This window comes from Drosophila erecta, unplaced genomic scaffold (assembly GCF_003286155.1).
Source record: "Drosophila erecta strain 14021-0224.00,06,07 unplaced genomic scaffold, DereRS2 tig00000055-arrow-pilon, whole genome shotgun sequence".
Taxonomy (NCBI): Eukaryota; Metazoa; Arthropoda; class Insecta; order Diptera; family Drosophilidae; genus Drosophila; species Drosophila erecta.
The window spans coordinates 13567893-13584730 of NW_020825200.1; the positions used below are offsets into that span (position 1 = coordinate 13567893).

General features: G+C 43.5%; 1 protein-coding gene across 1 annotated transcript; it reads right to left on the reverse strand.

The window, feature by feature from the left end:
- Positions 1-595: 595 nt before the first annotated feature.
- On the reverse strand, positions 596-16500 carry LOC6541463 (proteoglycan 4). Its single transcript, XM_001969722.3, has 6 exons — positions 16222-16500; positions 5371-5966; positions 4825-5160; positions 4678-4758; positions 2188-4617; positions 596-1993 (listed from the first exon to the last, which is right to left on the reverse strand). Exons 2-6 carry the CDS (start codon positions 5456-5458, stop codon positions 879-881), a joined length of 4050 nt encoding a protein of 1349 aa, XP_001969758.1. The 5' UTR covers positions 5459-5966; positions 16222-16500; the 3' UTR covers positions 596-878.
- Between the last annotated feature and the right edge of the window lie 338 nt (positions 16501-16838).

Sequence of the window (16838 nt, forward strand, 5' to 3'; positions counted from 1 at the left end):
CAATTAAAATTTGATGAACTCATTAAGCAATGCGAATAAGCTCCACAACTCATTTGACTATTTAATATTCTGGCAATCCAACAGTCCTTAACTGAATAGCCAATTTTTTCAGTTTGCTACTGTTATGGACTGTCTCTTTTATTTGGTCGCAAAATCCGTTGAAAACTTATTATTCTTTCATCGATGGTCATGTTTAATTTTGGTGTTATGCATAAACATTAATTTTACACCTCATAAAGGGTGGTCTGTGTTTTATGGCTTGTTTTTATGTGCTCTTCACTTGCCACACATTTAATTGGCCTATACTTGCTAACTGAATAAGTTTCTATAGATGTAATTAATTACTCATCGAGGGGTTGTGGCCAATTATTGCTGACAGAGACAGGAATGTTGAATTTAAAGTCATGGACTCCATAATAATCTTGATGGGCAATTAAATTCAACACAATTCGTAAAATCATTTCCCCAAACTAGCAATTTTTTATTAGTCACAAGGTTGAAATGCGATCAAACTTTTTTTTTTAGCCCAATTTGTTGGCTTGGCAGAAAAGATGCTGTTGACTTTTAATCAGCCCCTTTTCAAAGAAATATTTAGTTTTGTTGATTAATTTGTTCATTTTATTAAATATATTTCGTGTACTTATCTATTTATAGCCTAATAATTATGTGTATGTTATAAATGCCATGCTAAGTATCTATCTTAAATATGTGAATGTGATCTCTTTTCTATAATACAACTTAGGGTGTGGAGGAGGCCTAAGCTACCCTGTAGTACGATACAGCTAGGGATTAGCATGCGAACTAAAAGCTACTGCTACAAACTGACACTTAACCTCTACAGACTTCATGGGGACTACAATCATGGGGGAATATCTAAATTAACAGTCTAATGGGCCGCACTTGACGCCCACCTCGGTGCACTTGCATTCCAGGCACTGGCTGGATAACTCCACGATAATGCGACCCACCCGATACATGCGTCCGTATATGTTGCAGCCCGCCAGCTTCAGCTGGCCGAGCGGATCATCGCCACCCGGAAGTCCGCCCACTCCGCCCGAACTGGAACCCGAACCCGAACCCGCATCCTGGGGCACATCCTCCGGGGAGGATGGTGCAGCTGGTGGGGCTGCTGTCGACGGTCGTGTTGCATGTTGGTAATGGTGGAATTGCTGCTGCGGTGGCTGCTCATGTTGCTGCTGCTGCTGCTGCTGTGGTTGCAATCTGTGCGGTTTTACCTCATAGCTGGCGTCCATGAAGGGTAATTTGTCGAACGGTGAGTTTAAAAATGGATGCAGAGTGCTGCCCGTTGTTGTGGCCTGCCCCGCGGCTGTTGACGCTGTTGATGCCGCTGATGTCGCTGATGCCGCTGATGTCGCTGCTGGCGGGGATCGAGTGGTTGCCGGTGTACTTTGGCGTCGCGTGCCACTCTGGACTTTGCGTCTATTGCCGGTGGTCTGTTTGTTTTTCGTCTTGCCGTTTCCCTTTTTGGCCGGAGCACGTGTCATCACTGTTGGTCGACCTGTTGTTGATGTTGCTGCCGTGCTTGATGCAGTTGCTGTTGCTGTTGCTGTTGCTGCTGTTGCTGTTGCTGCAGTTGCTGTTGCTGCTGTTGACTTTGCCGTCGTTGGCGCTGCCGTAGGCAGTTGCTTAAATGCAGGCACTGTGCTGCTCGCCGCATCCTCTTTGGACAACTCCAAACCGAGCAGCTCATCCAAGAGCTTATCCAATTTATTGATTTCATATTTATCTATCACGGGGGCTTCCTTTTCCGTTGTCGTTGTCGTTGTCGTTGTTGTGGATGTGCCGGAGGTGCTGGTTGTGCCAGTTGCAGGTGAGGATTGGGAGGAGGCTGTTGAATTGCTTACACTGTAGGTGACGGTCTCAATGTGCTCTTCAATCGGCTTTTTGTTCGCCTTGTCAACGATTAGTTCATCGAGATTGGGCGACGGCTCTGTGTGTATGACATCTTTGAAGGGGTCGGGAGTGGTGATTTCTGAAAAAGGGGGAAAACCAGTGGACATCTTCAGTTAAATCTGGATGGAGGCAATTCTTTCATTAATTAATAGTTTGATGTGCTAGTTTAGTTTCATATTTTAAATAATTGCAATTCATTTCAGCGGAAAGCGCGAACAGCAAACCTTTTAAAAGCTTTAAATGCAACCATAAAAGATATGATGATCCACTCACCTATAGAAGCAGTATCATTTTCATGAGCTCCCGAACCTGTGATGTCGATAATGTGCTGTGTCACATGGAAGTTATCAAGGGGGCCGCTGATTCCACTCGAGGTGACGTGCTCCTGCAGGACTTCGCCATCGATAACCAGCGGTTCCTTGGGCATGAATCCGCCCTCCGTTTCGGTGGGCGGCGAGAATCCGCTGTGAGGAGGTGGCACCACAGGACTTTCGAAGTCGAAGTTAACGTAGGCCGCACTTCCTTCGTATTTCCCACCCACATGAACCACTGGCTCTGGAGCAGCTTCCGCGGCTGGCACTTCCACGTTGAACTTGTACTTGTAGGCAGCCTGATCCGGCTGGGACTGCGAGTATAGAGCCACCGTGTCCTCCATGGTATCATAGCCAACCACGTCCATCTTATCCGAAGCCACCTTCTGCTGATAGAAGTTGGTGGGATACTGCTCCTTGGGAGCCGTATCCACAGCATCGGTTGGGAGGAATGGTATAATCTTCAGGTTGGGCAGACTGGGAGGCAGTGTGGGCTCACCATTGGTGTCCAGTGGCTCAGCCTCCAGGATACTCGGATTGGTTTCGATCACCAGCGGTTTCGGAGTACTAGTAACATAGGGCTTGGGTTTTGGCTTGAATTTTGGCTTGCTGGTGGTGCGAATGATGGCTTTTGTTGTGGTGCTGGTGGTGCTTGTGGTTGTAGTGGGTTTCGCAGTGGAAGGTATCGGAGTTGTGGGTCTTTGAGTTGGGGGTTTCGGTGGCGGTGCGGGTTTTGCAGAAGTTGGCTTTGGAGTAGTGGGCTTTGTTGTGGAAGGTTTTGGCGCTGTAGGTTTTGGAGTAGTAGGTTTTGGAGTAGTAGGTTTCGGAGTTGTAGGTCTTGCAGTTGTAGGTTTTGGAGTAGTAGTGGTTTTTCTAGTGGTCTTCGACTTGGGTTTCACCGTAGAACTCGGCTTAGCTGTGGTTTTAATGGTGGCATCTACTTTGGTTCGCTGGGTGGTGCTTGTACTTGGTGTTTCTGTGCTTTTGGCTATCGTAGCACTAGTGGTTGCATTGACCCTCTTATTTGACGTCCGATGGGTCACCGGCTGACCATATTTGCTAGTCACCACCAACATGGGCGGTGTCACTGTGAGGTTTGCCAGCTTGGAGTTGATTCGTGTGTGAACGGGCTTGCCACTTGGCAATGGTCGAAACATGGGTGGTGCAGGCAGAGTGGTTGGTTTCTCAGTGGTAGTTGTGGTACTTGTGGAGCTGGAGGTTTGATTGAGTGGTTCTTCGAGTATTCCAGACAAGCCATCAATTAAGACATTGAATAGACTCGGTTCCTCTTTTGGAGGGGGCATTACTTCCGTAGCTGGTGTTGGCCATATTCCAGCATTCGCGATGCCAATTTGTTGGGCCTCCGCCGGCAGTTCACCCACAGCCATTTCTCCATTGTCCAATTGCTCGTCAAAGTCTTCTGCAATACGTTTTATGCTGTTCGTTGAAGGACTGAACCCATCTGGTTGGTTTAGAGTGGTACTAGTCTCCAAATAGGCTTCTGTTTTGGGGCCGAGCTCCTCTTCATCCGGTCCCAAGAGTATATCCATCCAGGAGAGTGTGTTTTTGGGCGTAGTGGATTCTGGTTGCCGTAGTTCATCGTGGCTCGTGGATTCCGCATTGGGACCCAGGAGCAGGTCCAGGAAGCTTAGTGCCGTAGTACTGCTCACCTCCTCACTGGATTCCGTTCTCATCAGAGGCGGTGACTGGGTGGTTCTTATGCCCACAAGGTCCAAGTTATTGGCCAACATTTTGTTGTTATTGCCATCTATGAACTCCAGGCCTTCGCGAAGTGTGTCCATAATGCTCTTTTCGCTACTGACCTCCAGGGGATTCCCCAGAGCTGCCCTCGTGGGATGACGATCGTGTGGATACCTCTCGGCCATGGAATTCTGGGGTATTAAGGCTGTCTCCTGCTGCTCCGGTTCCTCCTTGCCAAACAGCATATTATACAGATTAAACTGCCGGGAGTTGTGCGACCGACGATAATCCCGCTGACTGCCACAATCGTAACTCGATGGACAGCACTGACCCTTCGGCACCACCGGAATGCAGTTCTTCAGAGCCGGCGAGCACTTCTTGGGAGCACATCGCCTGGTGCCCCGGATACAGAAGCATATGTCGCAGGGCCTGTCCGCATCCGATCGCATCTTCTGACCCTCTGCGTAGAACTGGGCACCTACAGTGCAGCCTCGATTGCGCTGCAGGCGCTGGGACATGCGCAGAAAGTGCTTGTTCGAGGTCTTCCTGTAGCGCACCTCTTGGGAGGATTTGCCCGACGTCTTGCTGCTGCAATCGTATCTCACGGGACAGCAGGTGGAGTCCACAAATATGGGCTTGCAACCCTCCACGGGCAGCATGCACTTGGGCTTCACACACTTCTCGGTGCCACCTATTGGGCAAAAAAGAAAACTAGTAATTTAATTAATGATGTTATAACTATATCTTTTACCTATGCAATAGCAGTAGCTGCACAAGTTTGAAGATGACATGGCAGATCCCGACTTGTAGACAGTGCCATTCTTCACACAAACTGTAAAACAGGAAATTAACTTTAGGAACCTTGCGATATAAAATACTACTTGTATATAGTGCATACCAAACATATCCGTGTCAGAATCATCGGATCGTCTCTGCAGCATGTTATCGTTGACCACCCGGTCGATGGACTCCCTCTCGTAGTGATCCAGATAGGCGATGATGCGGCGCTTGGTGGGTATCTTGTAGAACGCATCCAGTCTAGCGCAGGAAAGATACGGGCAGCAGGAGCTCTTCTTCTGGACCACCACACAGCCCCTGGGCGGTGGCATTGGCATTTCGGGACACACCTTCAGACGACACACTAGCGTCCTACGGTTGCACTGGCAATTCAGACACTTCTCCATGCTGGGCACCACCGATTTGTCCGCGAACCAAGTGCCATTGTGATGGCAGCCTGACATGAATGCAGCAAATTTGAAATTAGTATACGTATATAGATGCTAAACTATGTTTTGAAATGGTTTCTATAGCTAGACTAATAAGTCTGAAATCATCGTTGCATAGGAAATTTTCCACTTTATCAGCTATCATCCGCCGCAGAGATGCAACCATCTCACCCAATGCCACACATTTCACAGACATTATCCGCTAGCCCCGAACTCACCTGTATTCGGTGTGATAAATGCATCCAGCTGTGCGGGCCATAGGAGCAGTAATGCCGCCGACAAAATGCTGACTAAGCGCAGCGTCATCTTCGTTCGTGGATTCCGTTCCCGATCCCGATCCCGTTCCCGTTGCGTAGCAGTGGACGTGGATGCCGCCGCAGAGCATGAATAATGCAACAGTGGCGACTTTGGACTTGGGCCGGCCCGCGCAGAGTCCCCTGGTTGTTGAGGTTGCCGAGGTACCCCTTGGGTATGCCCACGTATGTATATGCTCCTCTACAGATGCGTATATCTCCCAGCAGATGCGGCAGGGCAGAGCTCCAACTTGTCTGCCAGTCGAATGCTTCTAATGCTCCGAAATGTGTGTCACGCAGAGGCAACTTTCGAATGACAGCGGCGGCCAACGGTGCGCATGCCCATTTGGCTGCGACTTAGACCAAATTAAACCGAGCTGGAAATTACCCGCACAATTTGCTCGAGCATTGCCACAGGTCGTCGCTCGTTACCTGTCGCCAGTGCCAAAGTTCTGCCACACTTTTAATGAACCATATATTTATATACGGCGGCAAGGAAGGAAAATTTGTTCGCTTCGCAGCTGCAAAGATACGGAGAAAGACGAGATGTGGGTAAGTGCTGGTCATTAGTGGGTAGTGCGATGTTGAATAATGTTAGCGAAACTATGCAACAGGTTGCCGGGGCAAACAACTTTATTTGCATAAACCTTTCCACTGAGCCAAAGCCACATGCGTACTACAAGTACGCGATGTGCGAGGGATTGTGAAGATTCAGATTAAGTAAGACGGCACTCAGGTAGAAACTGAAGTTATGACAGTCTAACTCGGGAAATGGAGATATTTATATGTGTACTCATGAAAAAGTCGGAGCTAATTTCTAGTTTCAAATACAGGCAAGCCATTTCGTGTTCGGGTCTTAATCAAATAAGCTTCTTTTGGATTATTAATAACACTACTTAAGCTTACCGGTAATAAAACATAAGTTTAATATCCCTTGATGTTGAGCCCTTGCTAAGATCAATGCATATAAATCTTTCACCCTAAGACTATAAACTTTCAACAAAAAACAGCTGAACACAAAACAGATTTCTCAGAGTAACCAACTTAATTCCGCAATAATTTCACACAACTTTATCGCTTTGTTTATCCACTGCACTTCGAGAGTTTGGCATAAATTGGCGCACGGAAATGGGCCAAACGCAAATGCTGCCAAAATCCATCAATAAATACACAAAACGAGGGGGGCAGCGATACCAAGTCGCAGTCATAAATAGCAACACTCAAAACAAGAGGGACACAAGAAAACTGGTCTGAAGAAGCCTCCACTTCACACTCCTCCAAGTCCAGAAAGCCAGACGCGAGTTGCATGCAAACGCAACAACTGGAAAACAGCCAAACAAACATGAAAATCAAATAAAGCCCGGCGAATGGCGGTCATTGCCAGCACAAGATCCACCGACTGCCAGACTTCTGGCCACCGAGTTCTCCCAGAACCAACTCCCCAGTCCAGCGGTCAGCAGCCAAAAGCTAACTAACAACACAGAAACACACAACACACAACACACAACATGCAACTAACAACAAGCCACAGAATCGTTGGACGGAGCGGAGCACTCCGAACTGGCCACTGCAGCCACTTTCATTAGGAACGTGATTAGCAGCGAAAACTCACTGGCATGCAAATGGAAACGAAAAGTCTGGAAAGAACCGGGGGATTTTCCGCTTGTGGGATGGAGAAGGATTTGATACCCTGACAAAATTCGTAATGATAAATTAATGATGAAGTAAAATATTTAAAATGTTTTTTCAAGGAAGTTACGATAATTCATATGAATTAAAGTAGGAATGCTAATAGGAATATGCGTCTAAATGTACATATAATTATTAAACTTATAGAAAATTTATTTCATTTGATTTAATTATTAGAAACTGTTCCTAAAAACTGGTTCAATTATTAGAAACTGTTCCTAAAAATTGGTTTAGTTATTAGAAAATGTTCCCAAAAATGGATTTAACTAAAGAAACTGTTCCCAAAAATGGATTTAACTAATAGAAACTGTTCCCAAAAACTGATTTAATTAATAGAAACTGTTCCTAAAACTGATTTAATTAATAGAAACTGTTCCTAAAACTGATTCAATAATAGAAACTGTGACTTGAAACCTCAATGACACCTAACCTATTTCTGTTTTGACTGAATTCCCTATATGAGATGCATAAAATATTTTCATTTGAGGTTTTCAGGCAACTAGATTGAACGATTCATTTGAAATATGTAGTGGAGTCGGAAAAAGCCATCCAGGGGCCATACCCCCAGTGATCGCAGCAGGAACCCACTCTGCCATGTGGAGAAGAGCTTCTTCGCTTAATTGGAGCTCTCTTTGCATACCGGACTGGTGGGTCTGCTTTTGGCCTTGCACAATTTAGTGGCAGTTGGTTCTCATGACAACTTTTAATCAAGTCATTATCTGAATGCCGGGCCACAGGAGATCTATGCTAGAGAAACTTTCACGAGGCACGAAACGAGCAGAAGTCACCGAATCAGACCCAGAGAATTTCAGTTTCACACAATAAATCAGCTGCAGTTGACTTTTATTTTGTTGCGCTTGACTCTGCTTTTAATTGAGAGCCACTTGTGGCTGCGGCTCATTTGCATGCCAGTGTCGTGTACTTGGCCATGAAAATGGAGGCTTAGAACACTGAAATTGCTGGCTGGATCGAGGCGAAATCTCTCTTTCGCGGAGATTGCCCTAGGACCTGCAAAAGAAACTGCAGTTGGTGAAAATCGCCTGCTTAATTACACATTTTCCAAAAGCAATTTGCCCTGGGGCCAACATAATTCCATATTTTTCCACGCACTCGCAGATACTATCTAGAAATTCTATGGTGATTCAGCCATATTCAGAACGTGTGTAAGCCCAGTCGCCTCATAAATAAATTACGGTAATTACATGGCCAAAGACAATACCAAACCAAGCCAAACCGAACCAAACCAAACCAAGGAGAACAGAACCGAAAGAAAGCGAGGCTGTGGGAGCAAATGCCACTCAGGTGTCCAGCAGAAGAACCTCTTTAATGGGGCCAAGTAATTACGCCCGGACAGCTTTATTTATTTACTCTCTTTATTTTTTATTTTGGCCCGAGCATACACTGCGCCAAATTAATCAAGTCATTTATAGACTGCCACCGGGCTTTGAGCGAAAGTGTTGAGATTAAAAGACCCTGATTGCTCGATTAGTTAATCACAGTGAAGAGTTTCGCTCGGCTTCATCAACCCAGTTTACTCGAATTTCGAAGAAATTAAAAGTCTTTAGGGTTTCGGTTTCACTAACCTAGTTGGATGGGTTTGTAAAGAAGGCATTTTACAATGCTTTTGAAAGCTGAATCTAGCAAGGAACTGTAAATGATCAAAATAAAAGTGTGATCAATAAAGAAGTGGCATTCTGTTCCAGAATTCAAGAATTTTCCCTTCGAAAGTTAAAAAGTTTTCTGACTGTTAAACATGGGTATTATATAGCAGTTTACCTGTTAGGTATGAATTAAATATACTCAAAACATTTTTAAAAATAATATTCCATAATTCCATGGTAAAGGAATAGAAACGGTTAACTCATTAGAAGCTCTAAAATATATTCCACCTTAAACTTGAAAATAAATGAAGTGTGTAATTTAGTCATTAAGAGCACAGTCAGCTTCTCAGCCGAGTGTAACATCAGTATTTAGCAAAAGTGAAGACACAAGAAATCAACCCAATTGACTAGTTCGACTGTATCGAAACGCCACAAAACCACTTGGTCGACAATAAATTCTCTATTTGAGCCAGAAAAGAGCTCCAAGTGGCACTGTAGCCGTGACATCGATTCGACAACAATAAAATTGGGTATTGAGCATTCGTATCTGATAGATACTTTGTTGGCCCGTCTGACCATTTGACACAGTAGCAACGCCCCACTGACAGATTTATTTATCTGTCTTTTCGGGAAGGCGATGGAGAGCACTCCCGCCATATTTGGACGTTGATTTGTGAAAGGCGAAAAGCCAACGCCAAGTCGAGTGCAGCATTTTGCGTTGTTTTCCACTCCAGATCTGTGGATCTGGCCTTTGTTTTGTGACTACTGGGCATATTTTTGGGCGCATTCTAAACTTATAATTTGTAACAACTTTCACCGAACGATCGTGGCTCAAAGAAGCTCAACTAGCACTTAGGATTATGTAAATCTCGGCCAGGCAAAGTATCTAATAACAATGGATAGCTCCGGAAAGAGTCGACTGAATGGAAAGCGAAATACCGCGCCCGAGATTCAGATCTGGGCCTATTTTCACTTTTGCAAATTGTCTTAGAACACGGAACGCGAATAGAAATCGAAGTCAGTGCGAGTCAATAAGCGATCATTGAGAATTGAAACGTGAGCATGACTACACTAGTTAGCAAAGTTGAGATCGCTGATTGTGTCTATCAATACGCCAAACTAAAACTTCACGTTTTATTCATTCTTTATGTTCTTAATGCACGACTAAATAAATATCACTTTGGTTATGTGTACTTCAAAGATGTCAGTTATGTGTAATAGCATAAAGGTTCTTGGGATGTTATTGCTAGGTACTCAAATAGCCAAATTATCAATTGGGATAAAATTCCAGACCAAAATCAATTTCAACAAAAGAAGCTGTAGGCAAGACCTTTCCCACCGCAAGTAGATGTAATTTCTTGAATTGAAGTGTTATTCTCTTTCCTTTCTCAACAATTTGCTATGCTTTTAATAAGCACATTTGCATATGAGCTCGTGTGCGCGGCTTCATCATAGAGTGAAATTCGTGTCATCATAATAGAAGAAATGCCAACACGCTTCAGCTTCACAGCAAAAAAGTAAATTCGGCAATACTCGAGCCATTGAGGTAGCTGAACAAAAAATAAAAACCCGGCTTACAAGCTGTCAGAGCCATCAACATGTGTGGCTCATTAAATATGCTGCGAACACACAGCAAGTACAAGAAAAGCAGTCGAGAACCAAGGAGTTTAAACAATTTTCCTGTCCAACTCTATTGATGCGACTACTTCAACATCGGCGGTGCACACGAAAAAAATTGGCCAGCAAGTTGTTTGATAGTGCAAGAGCAATAAGCCTAATAGCCTAAGTTTGGTAGAAACCACTTAAGCAATTGGTACATACAAGGGGTAATAAATGTCCATTTTATGCGTAATATTAGTAATGTTTCAGAATTCATCGCAAAGGTCTTAGGTCAAGATTGTGCGCACCTCTTTCGCCAGGTGTACCCATCCGAAGTTCCCCTCGGCTGCAGACAAATACCTGTCATTTAGTGGACGTCAAACATGTTCGACCTAGCCCCTTGAGCACCTGTGGCCCTGCTCCACCTCGATTTCCACCTCCATTTCCAGCCGGCGATCGACGATCGGCGATCGACGATCTGGAGCCGGGGACTCCCCATCCCGCACCCCATCCAAAGTTATTAGAGCCGCGAGGGCTCAATAAATGGGCGTCGTTTATGCACCTCGTCATCGGCGATTGCACAGATCGCAGCTCCGTGTTTTTGCTTTTTTATGCGCGCTGTTTGGCCAAGCGGAAGTGGTTAAATGAAAAGGCAGAAACGAGCCAAAAAGGGGAAGAGGTGTCGCCGTTTGCGGCGCGGAACGAGGAGCAAATGATCTTAGGGAAGGGTCCTTCGGATGGCCATGTCCTCCGTGGAGTGGTCATGTTAATTCCAGATTCCTGGAAGCTGCGATTCGCATGCTGGTGCTAAAGCAAAGTCGGAATGTGAGCATTCCGAATAACTAAAGAGCTGATGGACCGCAAGCTGAACGTAGCATTGTACAAAATAATTACTAAAATATACAGGAATTTGTTACTTTCTTTATAAAGCCTCTACTACAAGAAGTACCAATAAATAATTAAATTTGAGTGGCTATAAATGGCTTACATAAATACAGCAAATCTCATTCTAATTGCACCTATTTTTGAAGAATGGAGAATATCTACACCCCAACACCGTCTTCTTCCTAGAACCATAATGGAATAACCCATTCACTAACTGGGCTTGTACCATTAGTCAGGAAATGTAATTGAACATCTTTCGGTCAGTTGAATGTAGTAATAGCTGACTTGTTAATTAGAAATGTCCAGAATCGGGCTATTACATGCAGGCCAAGCCCTCAGCCCGCAAGACAGATAACTAAACGTGGATCGGGTGAAAGTCAAGTCAAGTCGTCGTTTGCGAGCTTCTCCTTCACTGTAATGAAACTAGAACAAACTGCACGATTGTGGCAAATGGATAAGAGAGGAAAAGCTGCAGAACTGGGAAAGGTTTTTGTGTCGTCCAGCTAGCACCTTTCACAAAAGCCGAAACCATCAGCGGACCCACAACGAAACTGCTCCAAACAATCAACTGATAGTTCTTAATACCCCTAAGTACCCATTGGCAAATCGATGTCGCCCTGCTTGGTTCTGTAGGCACAAAGTTTCTATTGGCGGGTAAATTATCGATTCGTGATGCAGCCAGAACAGCGTAATAAAATTGTCAACATGACAGGCCGCGATTAATATAGAGTTCAGATTTATAATGCATAAATCATGCAGCAGATGGAACGTGCTCCATTGCTCCAATGCCTTGCATTACTTTTCCCACAATTCAAAGATGCGACTCCTTGGGCGAATTCTGAATGCATTCTGCTAGAGATGGGCCTTTGTTGGGCTTCCAGTCAAATGTATTTTTTTTTCTTAATCAACGTTTTGATTTCAGTTCACTTTTGTGTGCCTCAAATACCTAAAGAGCCCGTCTTAAATGTGTCCCAGTTTCTTGAGTCATAGCAAGTAATTCTGCTGTGAAGTTCAGTAGAGTCCATAGCCGCCGCGAAACATGATCATAATTCCATCACAGGCGCATCTCTATAGGCCAAAGCCAACGACCGGACAGAGTTTGTGGCAAACTTGTTCTGACTTTTGTTACAATTGGCGATTCCTTTCTTTTTTATTCTGCTTTCTAGCGCTGTAAGACAATGCACCATAAAACTGCAATGGAGCTGTGATCGCTGCTGCTTCTCACTCCACCCATTTCCATTTCAGTTGCCATGCAAATTTCTGACTCGTGTTGTTTTTCCGTCTCGAATGTTTTCCTCTTTCCGGGCACATTTGTCAAGGTGTCTTGTAAACAAGGCACCCAAGCAGCCCAAGAAACCCATGAAGCCCAAAAGATCCCAAAAGAACCCAAAGAACCCAAAGAACCTCGAAAGAACCCAGAGGCAAGCACCGTTAGATCAGATGCAGACATTGGGCTTATATAACGCATTGCGCCAGCCAATTGTACTTTTTATTGGTTACCTCTTTAGGCCATAAATGGTAGTGACAAAAGTCGGAATTTATGGCCCGCTGACAGCTCTGATAAATAACCCAAGGCCCGACTTTGGCTTAGAGTAGTGGCCTGTTGTTTGGATTTTGTCTTTTGACTGGTGGATGGGGCGTGTTGCAGGTGGGGAATTCACCTAAGAGAGCCATAAAATTTTTTATCTTTGACTTTTTTCTTGCAGCACGTCGTCGTGAGGAGCCCGGAGTTAATTAGCAGGGAATAAATGGCTTTTGAAATTCCTTCTCCTTTGGTAATTAATCTGGCAGTGCGTTACAAAAAGTGTGCCGACAGAAGCCAAGGAAGCACATGGACTTACGTTTTATTAAAGAATGGAGCAAAGAGCACAAACACATATTTCGTCCTTTTAAATAACATTGATATCATTTATACATTGATCATATAACATTGATACATTTATATGCAATCTTTACCGAATTAAATGTTTTGTTAAATAAACAAGAATCTAAAGGATTAATTACGAAGCACATATTTTTCATTGTCGCCGTAATACATAATATAAGCCTCATATATGGACGACCAACACCCCTATATAGGGGTAGCTATATCTAATTTCCATAAGTTTGTTTATTTTCCGTGTATTTCGCTGATGTTATTCGGATAGTGGCGACACAAAAGAAAGAGATTCTCCTCATATGGCCAGGCTAGGTTGGTTTAGTTTTTCGCTGCCTTCTAAAGATACGCGCACTCTTTTTCAGCTGGTTGCTGGTTGCCTCACCGTTGCAATATCAGATTACGTGCGGGCCAGCTTTTGTTGTTGGCCGGGAACTGGGGCCTCTCCTTAAGTGCCCAGTGCTTTTTGGCATATCAGATGTTGCTAATGTGGCTGCGCTAACTGTGGGCCGGGCTCTAGCGCTCCACTTGAAAGGAGAGCTTAGAACCAGATACAAGATACAAGACACAAGATACTTTTTCCGACCTTGAGATGGCGGTCGAAGCTCAGCTCCCGGCCCTGATAATCGAATTTGTGGCACACCACACTTTGGCAAGATTATCGAGATGACCAAAGGGCATTCAGGAAGTTCATTTGATACCTTTACAATATCGAGTAACTTTGTAAGATCATTTCTGGTAAGATTACACATATTGTATTTTGAAGATATTTGAGAAACATTATTAGAATTATCTTTAGTTTTTACGAAGTTAAGATTAGAAACTAAGATCGATGCATAAAATCGATCTAAGCGCTCTAGAAAATGGTTTACGCCTTATAAAGTTAATTATTGAATCGCATAACTGCAGTATTCCGACATCGAGTTAAAGACTTATTACATACATATGTAATCGCCTAATGAAGCTTTCTTCCCGTCTTCGGACTCAAACTCGTAGATTTCCTTCATCTCCCTGAGTTCTTTTCCTAACATTTTCAATTGCAGGCAATTAGCAATTTCTGCTCGGGCTCGCTTTAATGGCATTCTAACGTAAAATGTCGTCTTACATTCGAGTTTTATAGCTTCCGCTTTGCATTATCAAATATTATTGGTGTTGTTCTACCGCTTGTTATAGCCCGCTTCATCTTCTTCTTCCTACCTTCTTACCTTCTTTGCGATTGCATGTCGTCACGTCAAGCTCTAAGAAGTGGCAAGAAGAAGCAGAAGAATCGGCGCAGCATCTGGATGAAAAAACCCTTGGCAATCTAATGATGATCATTAGGAGCGGTACTGTAATCACACAGAAGCCAAACTCAAACTCCCAGCTGAATCTTAAGCCAGTTCCCCTTCTTCTTCTTCCTGTTCTTCCGCGCCTGCTTCTTCTTGCTTTTTGTCAACATAAAACGGTAATTTCTTAAACAAAAAAGTAGAAACAACTGAGTAGCAAAAGATTACTCTGAACTTTTTTACACCGGAAACAAAGAACGAGTCGAAAAAGTACAAGGCAGTTCTTAGAAATCAAAATTGCTCGCTAAGCTAATGTTTTTTAAATGACTATTCTGCATTAAGCCAAACGGTACTATTTATGTTACTAAATATTACGTTTAAGTATTTTATCCAAAAAATTAACATTTTTTTTATATATTATTTAATTTCTTGTTTAATGTTATTCTTCTGAATTCATTATTTTAGAAATTTATACATTTATATATATTTGGTACCATGCAGATTTTAAATCTAAGCTGTATTTGCCACCTATTTTTTGACCTTCCGTTTGTGCAGTGTAATTAAAGCCAATGCAACCTATATTCCCTCCCTTGATCTCCACACTCTCGGTCCTCTCCCTTCTGGTTTCCCCGGTTTTCAAACTCCGAGTGCGTTTTTTGCGGCTGTGCGACTATTGTAACGGCTTTGATTCGTCTTAGGAAGTCGCCTAAGTTTTTGTCGGCGTTGCCTTGGGTTCATCTGCCACCGACCGACCCCCCTTTCTCACAGTGTGCCCTAGTGATGCGACTTCTTTTTGTTTGCTTGCCGCTGCTGGCATCTTAACAGTTAAATGCTTAGTTTACATCATTAGCATGCCGTTTCCAGATATTTCATTTTCTTTTGGCTAATAAATAAGCAATTTAGTAGCTGCTTCTTCTGCTGTCATCGAATACTTCTTTAATTGGCCTGCGCAAGCTGGTAAGCATTATTTAATTAGCATAGATGTGCAGGGAATTGGAATCACTTGATTACCATTATACAGTTGGGAATTTAATTTCGGATTCAATTAAATAAAAGTGAATAAAATAATAATAATTTAAATACCCTTGCTATTTAATAACCAGAAAGTTCGTTGACTCAGTCTTCCGTTTGTGTTAAATAAAATATACATTTCCATGTTTTCATTTACGCTTTGATAAATACGCGAGCAAGTGCAGAAATATTTGATAAATAAACCACGGCATTATTATGTCTTCCAAGAAATGAATTAAAATGTATATGTTGTTTTACCGCAGTCATTACACTTAGATAAACACACAGGAATCATTGCCTGTGGGGCCAGTTCGTTGCCTGAGTCTTTCGATTGTGTGTGATTTTGCTTTTGTCTCTGTGTCCGCAAGAACGAGTGCACTGAAGCATGGACTTTTGGCTCCGACTGCAGGTTTTTGTGTGAGTCTACTATTATTTATTTATCTGGCCACCAAGTCGGTGGGTTCTATTAACCATGTAAACAATACCGTTAACACGACACGACACGTTAGAAAAAAAGCTTTTGGCAGCGGGAGCGAAATAGATAAATGAAATGTGCCGCAAGAATTTGCCAAGTTTGTGGGCAAAGAAGGGAAACGTCGACTTGCCAACTGCATATTCGCCCCCCTTGGTAATGCATCAAAGAATTGAACAACGAGAACAGCTACATAAAAAAAAGCGTGAAAAAGAGGCGACAGGAAAACGGTTTGAGGAAAACACTTATTAAATTTTAGCATGCCCAAAGTGTGGAAAGAGCAAGCGGGGAGGCCACAAAGAACCGCAACAACGACCCCAAGAACGAACCAAGAATTCCCAGTGATGCATTCCTGGAGTTTTCCGCAAGTTCACATACCTGTCTAGGTTGTGGTTTCCTTATATCCACTATTACTGTGGGGCACAAAAACAAAAAAGAACTGAATACAACTCCACAGATTTGTTTGTTTGTTTATGCTTGCACTTCACCGCTGCCACTCAAGGGTTCGATCATCCTTGACCACAAAAAGTGTCTTCTAGTCTTTGAGTCTCCGAAGAAGAGTCTTTTAATGTGTGTGTTTTCTTTTTATTTTTTACTACAGTATCCACGGTCCGATTGGTTTCCTCGTTCTGAACGCGTCGCGTGCTGTTTTCAAACTGAGGCTCAGCAACAAGTTCGAGTTGCTTTTAAGAAAAGCATTCGGAAGAAAGTTGTCTGCATACTGAATTCTGTTTCTGTTCGAGCGCGCCAAAGATTCTCGTTCGAAAGCTGCAGCGAAAGAGATATATTCTCCCAAGAGAAAGAGAGAATCCGCTAAGAGAGTCTTCTCTACCGAAGATAGATTAATTGCTGGTTGTACTGCAGATAAGCATGAAATGTCCCTTGTCCGCAGTTTGTTGGCCAATTAAAAATTAGATTTCGCTTCAGATTTTGCCCATGAGATTGGCCAAAGCTCGCGGAACGATTGCAAAGATAAATGTCTGATGGGTTATTTT

What these genes read in the sequence shown, in the direction of transcription:
- LOC6541463 (XM_001969722.3), bottom strand. Translation starts at nt 5,458, where the DNA reads ATGACGCTGCGCTTAGTCAGCATTTTGTCGGCGGCATTACTGCTCCTA. An exon ending in CAGCTACTGCTATTGCATAG is followed by an intron (nt 4,618 to 4,677) that starts GTAAAAGATATA and finishes TTTGCCCAATAG; the next exon opens with GTGGCACCGAGAAGTGTGTG. An exon ending in AAATGATACTGCTTCTATAG is followed by an intron (nt 1,994 to 2,187) that starts GTGAGTGGATCA and finishes CCCCTTTTTCAG; the next exon opens with AAATCACCACTCCCGACCCC.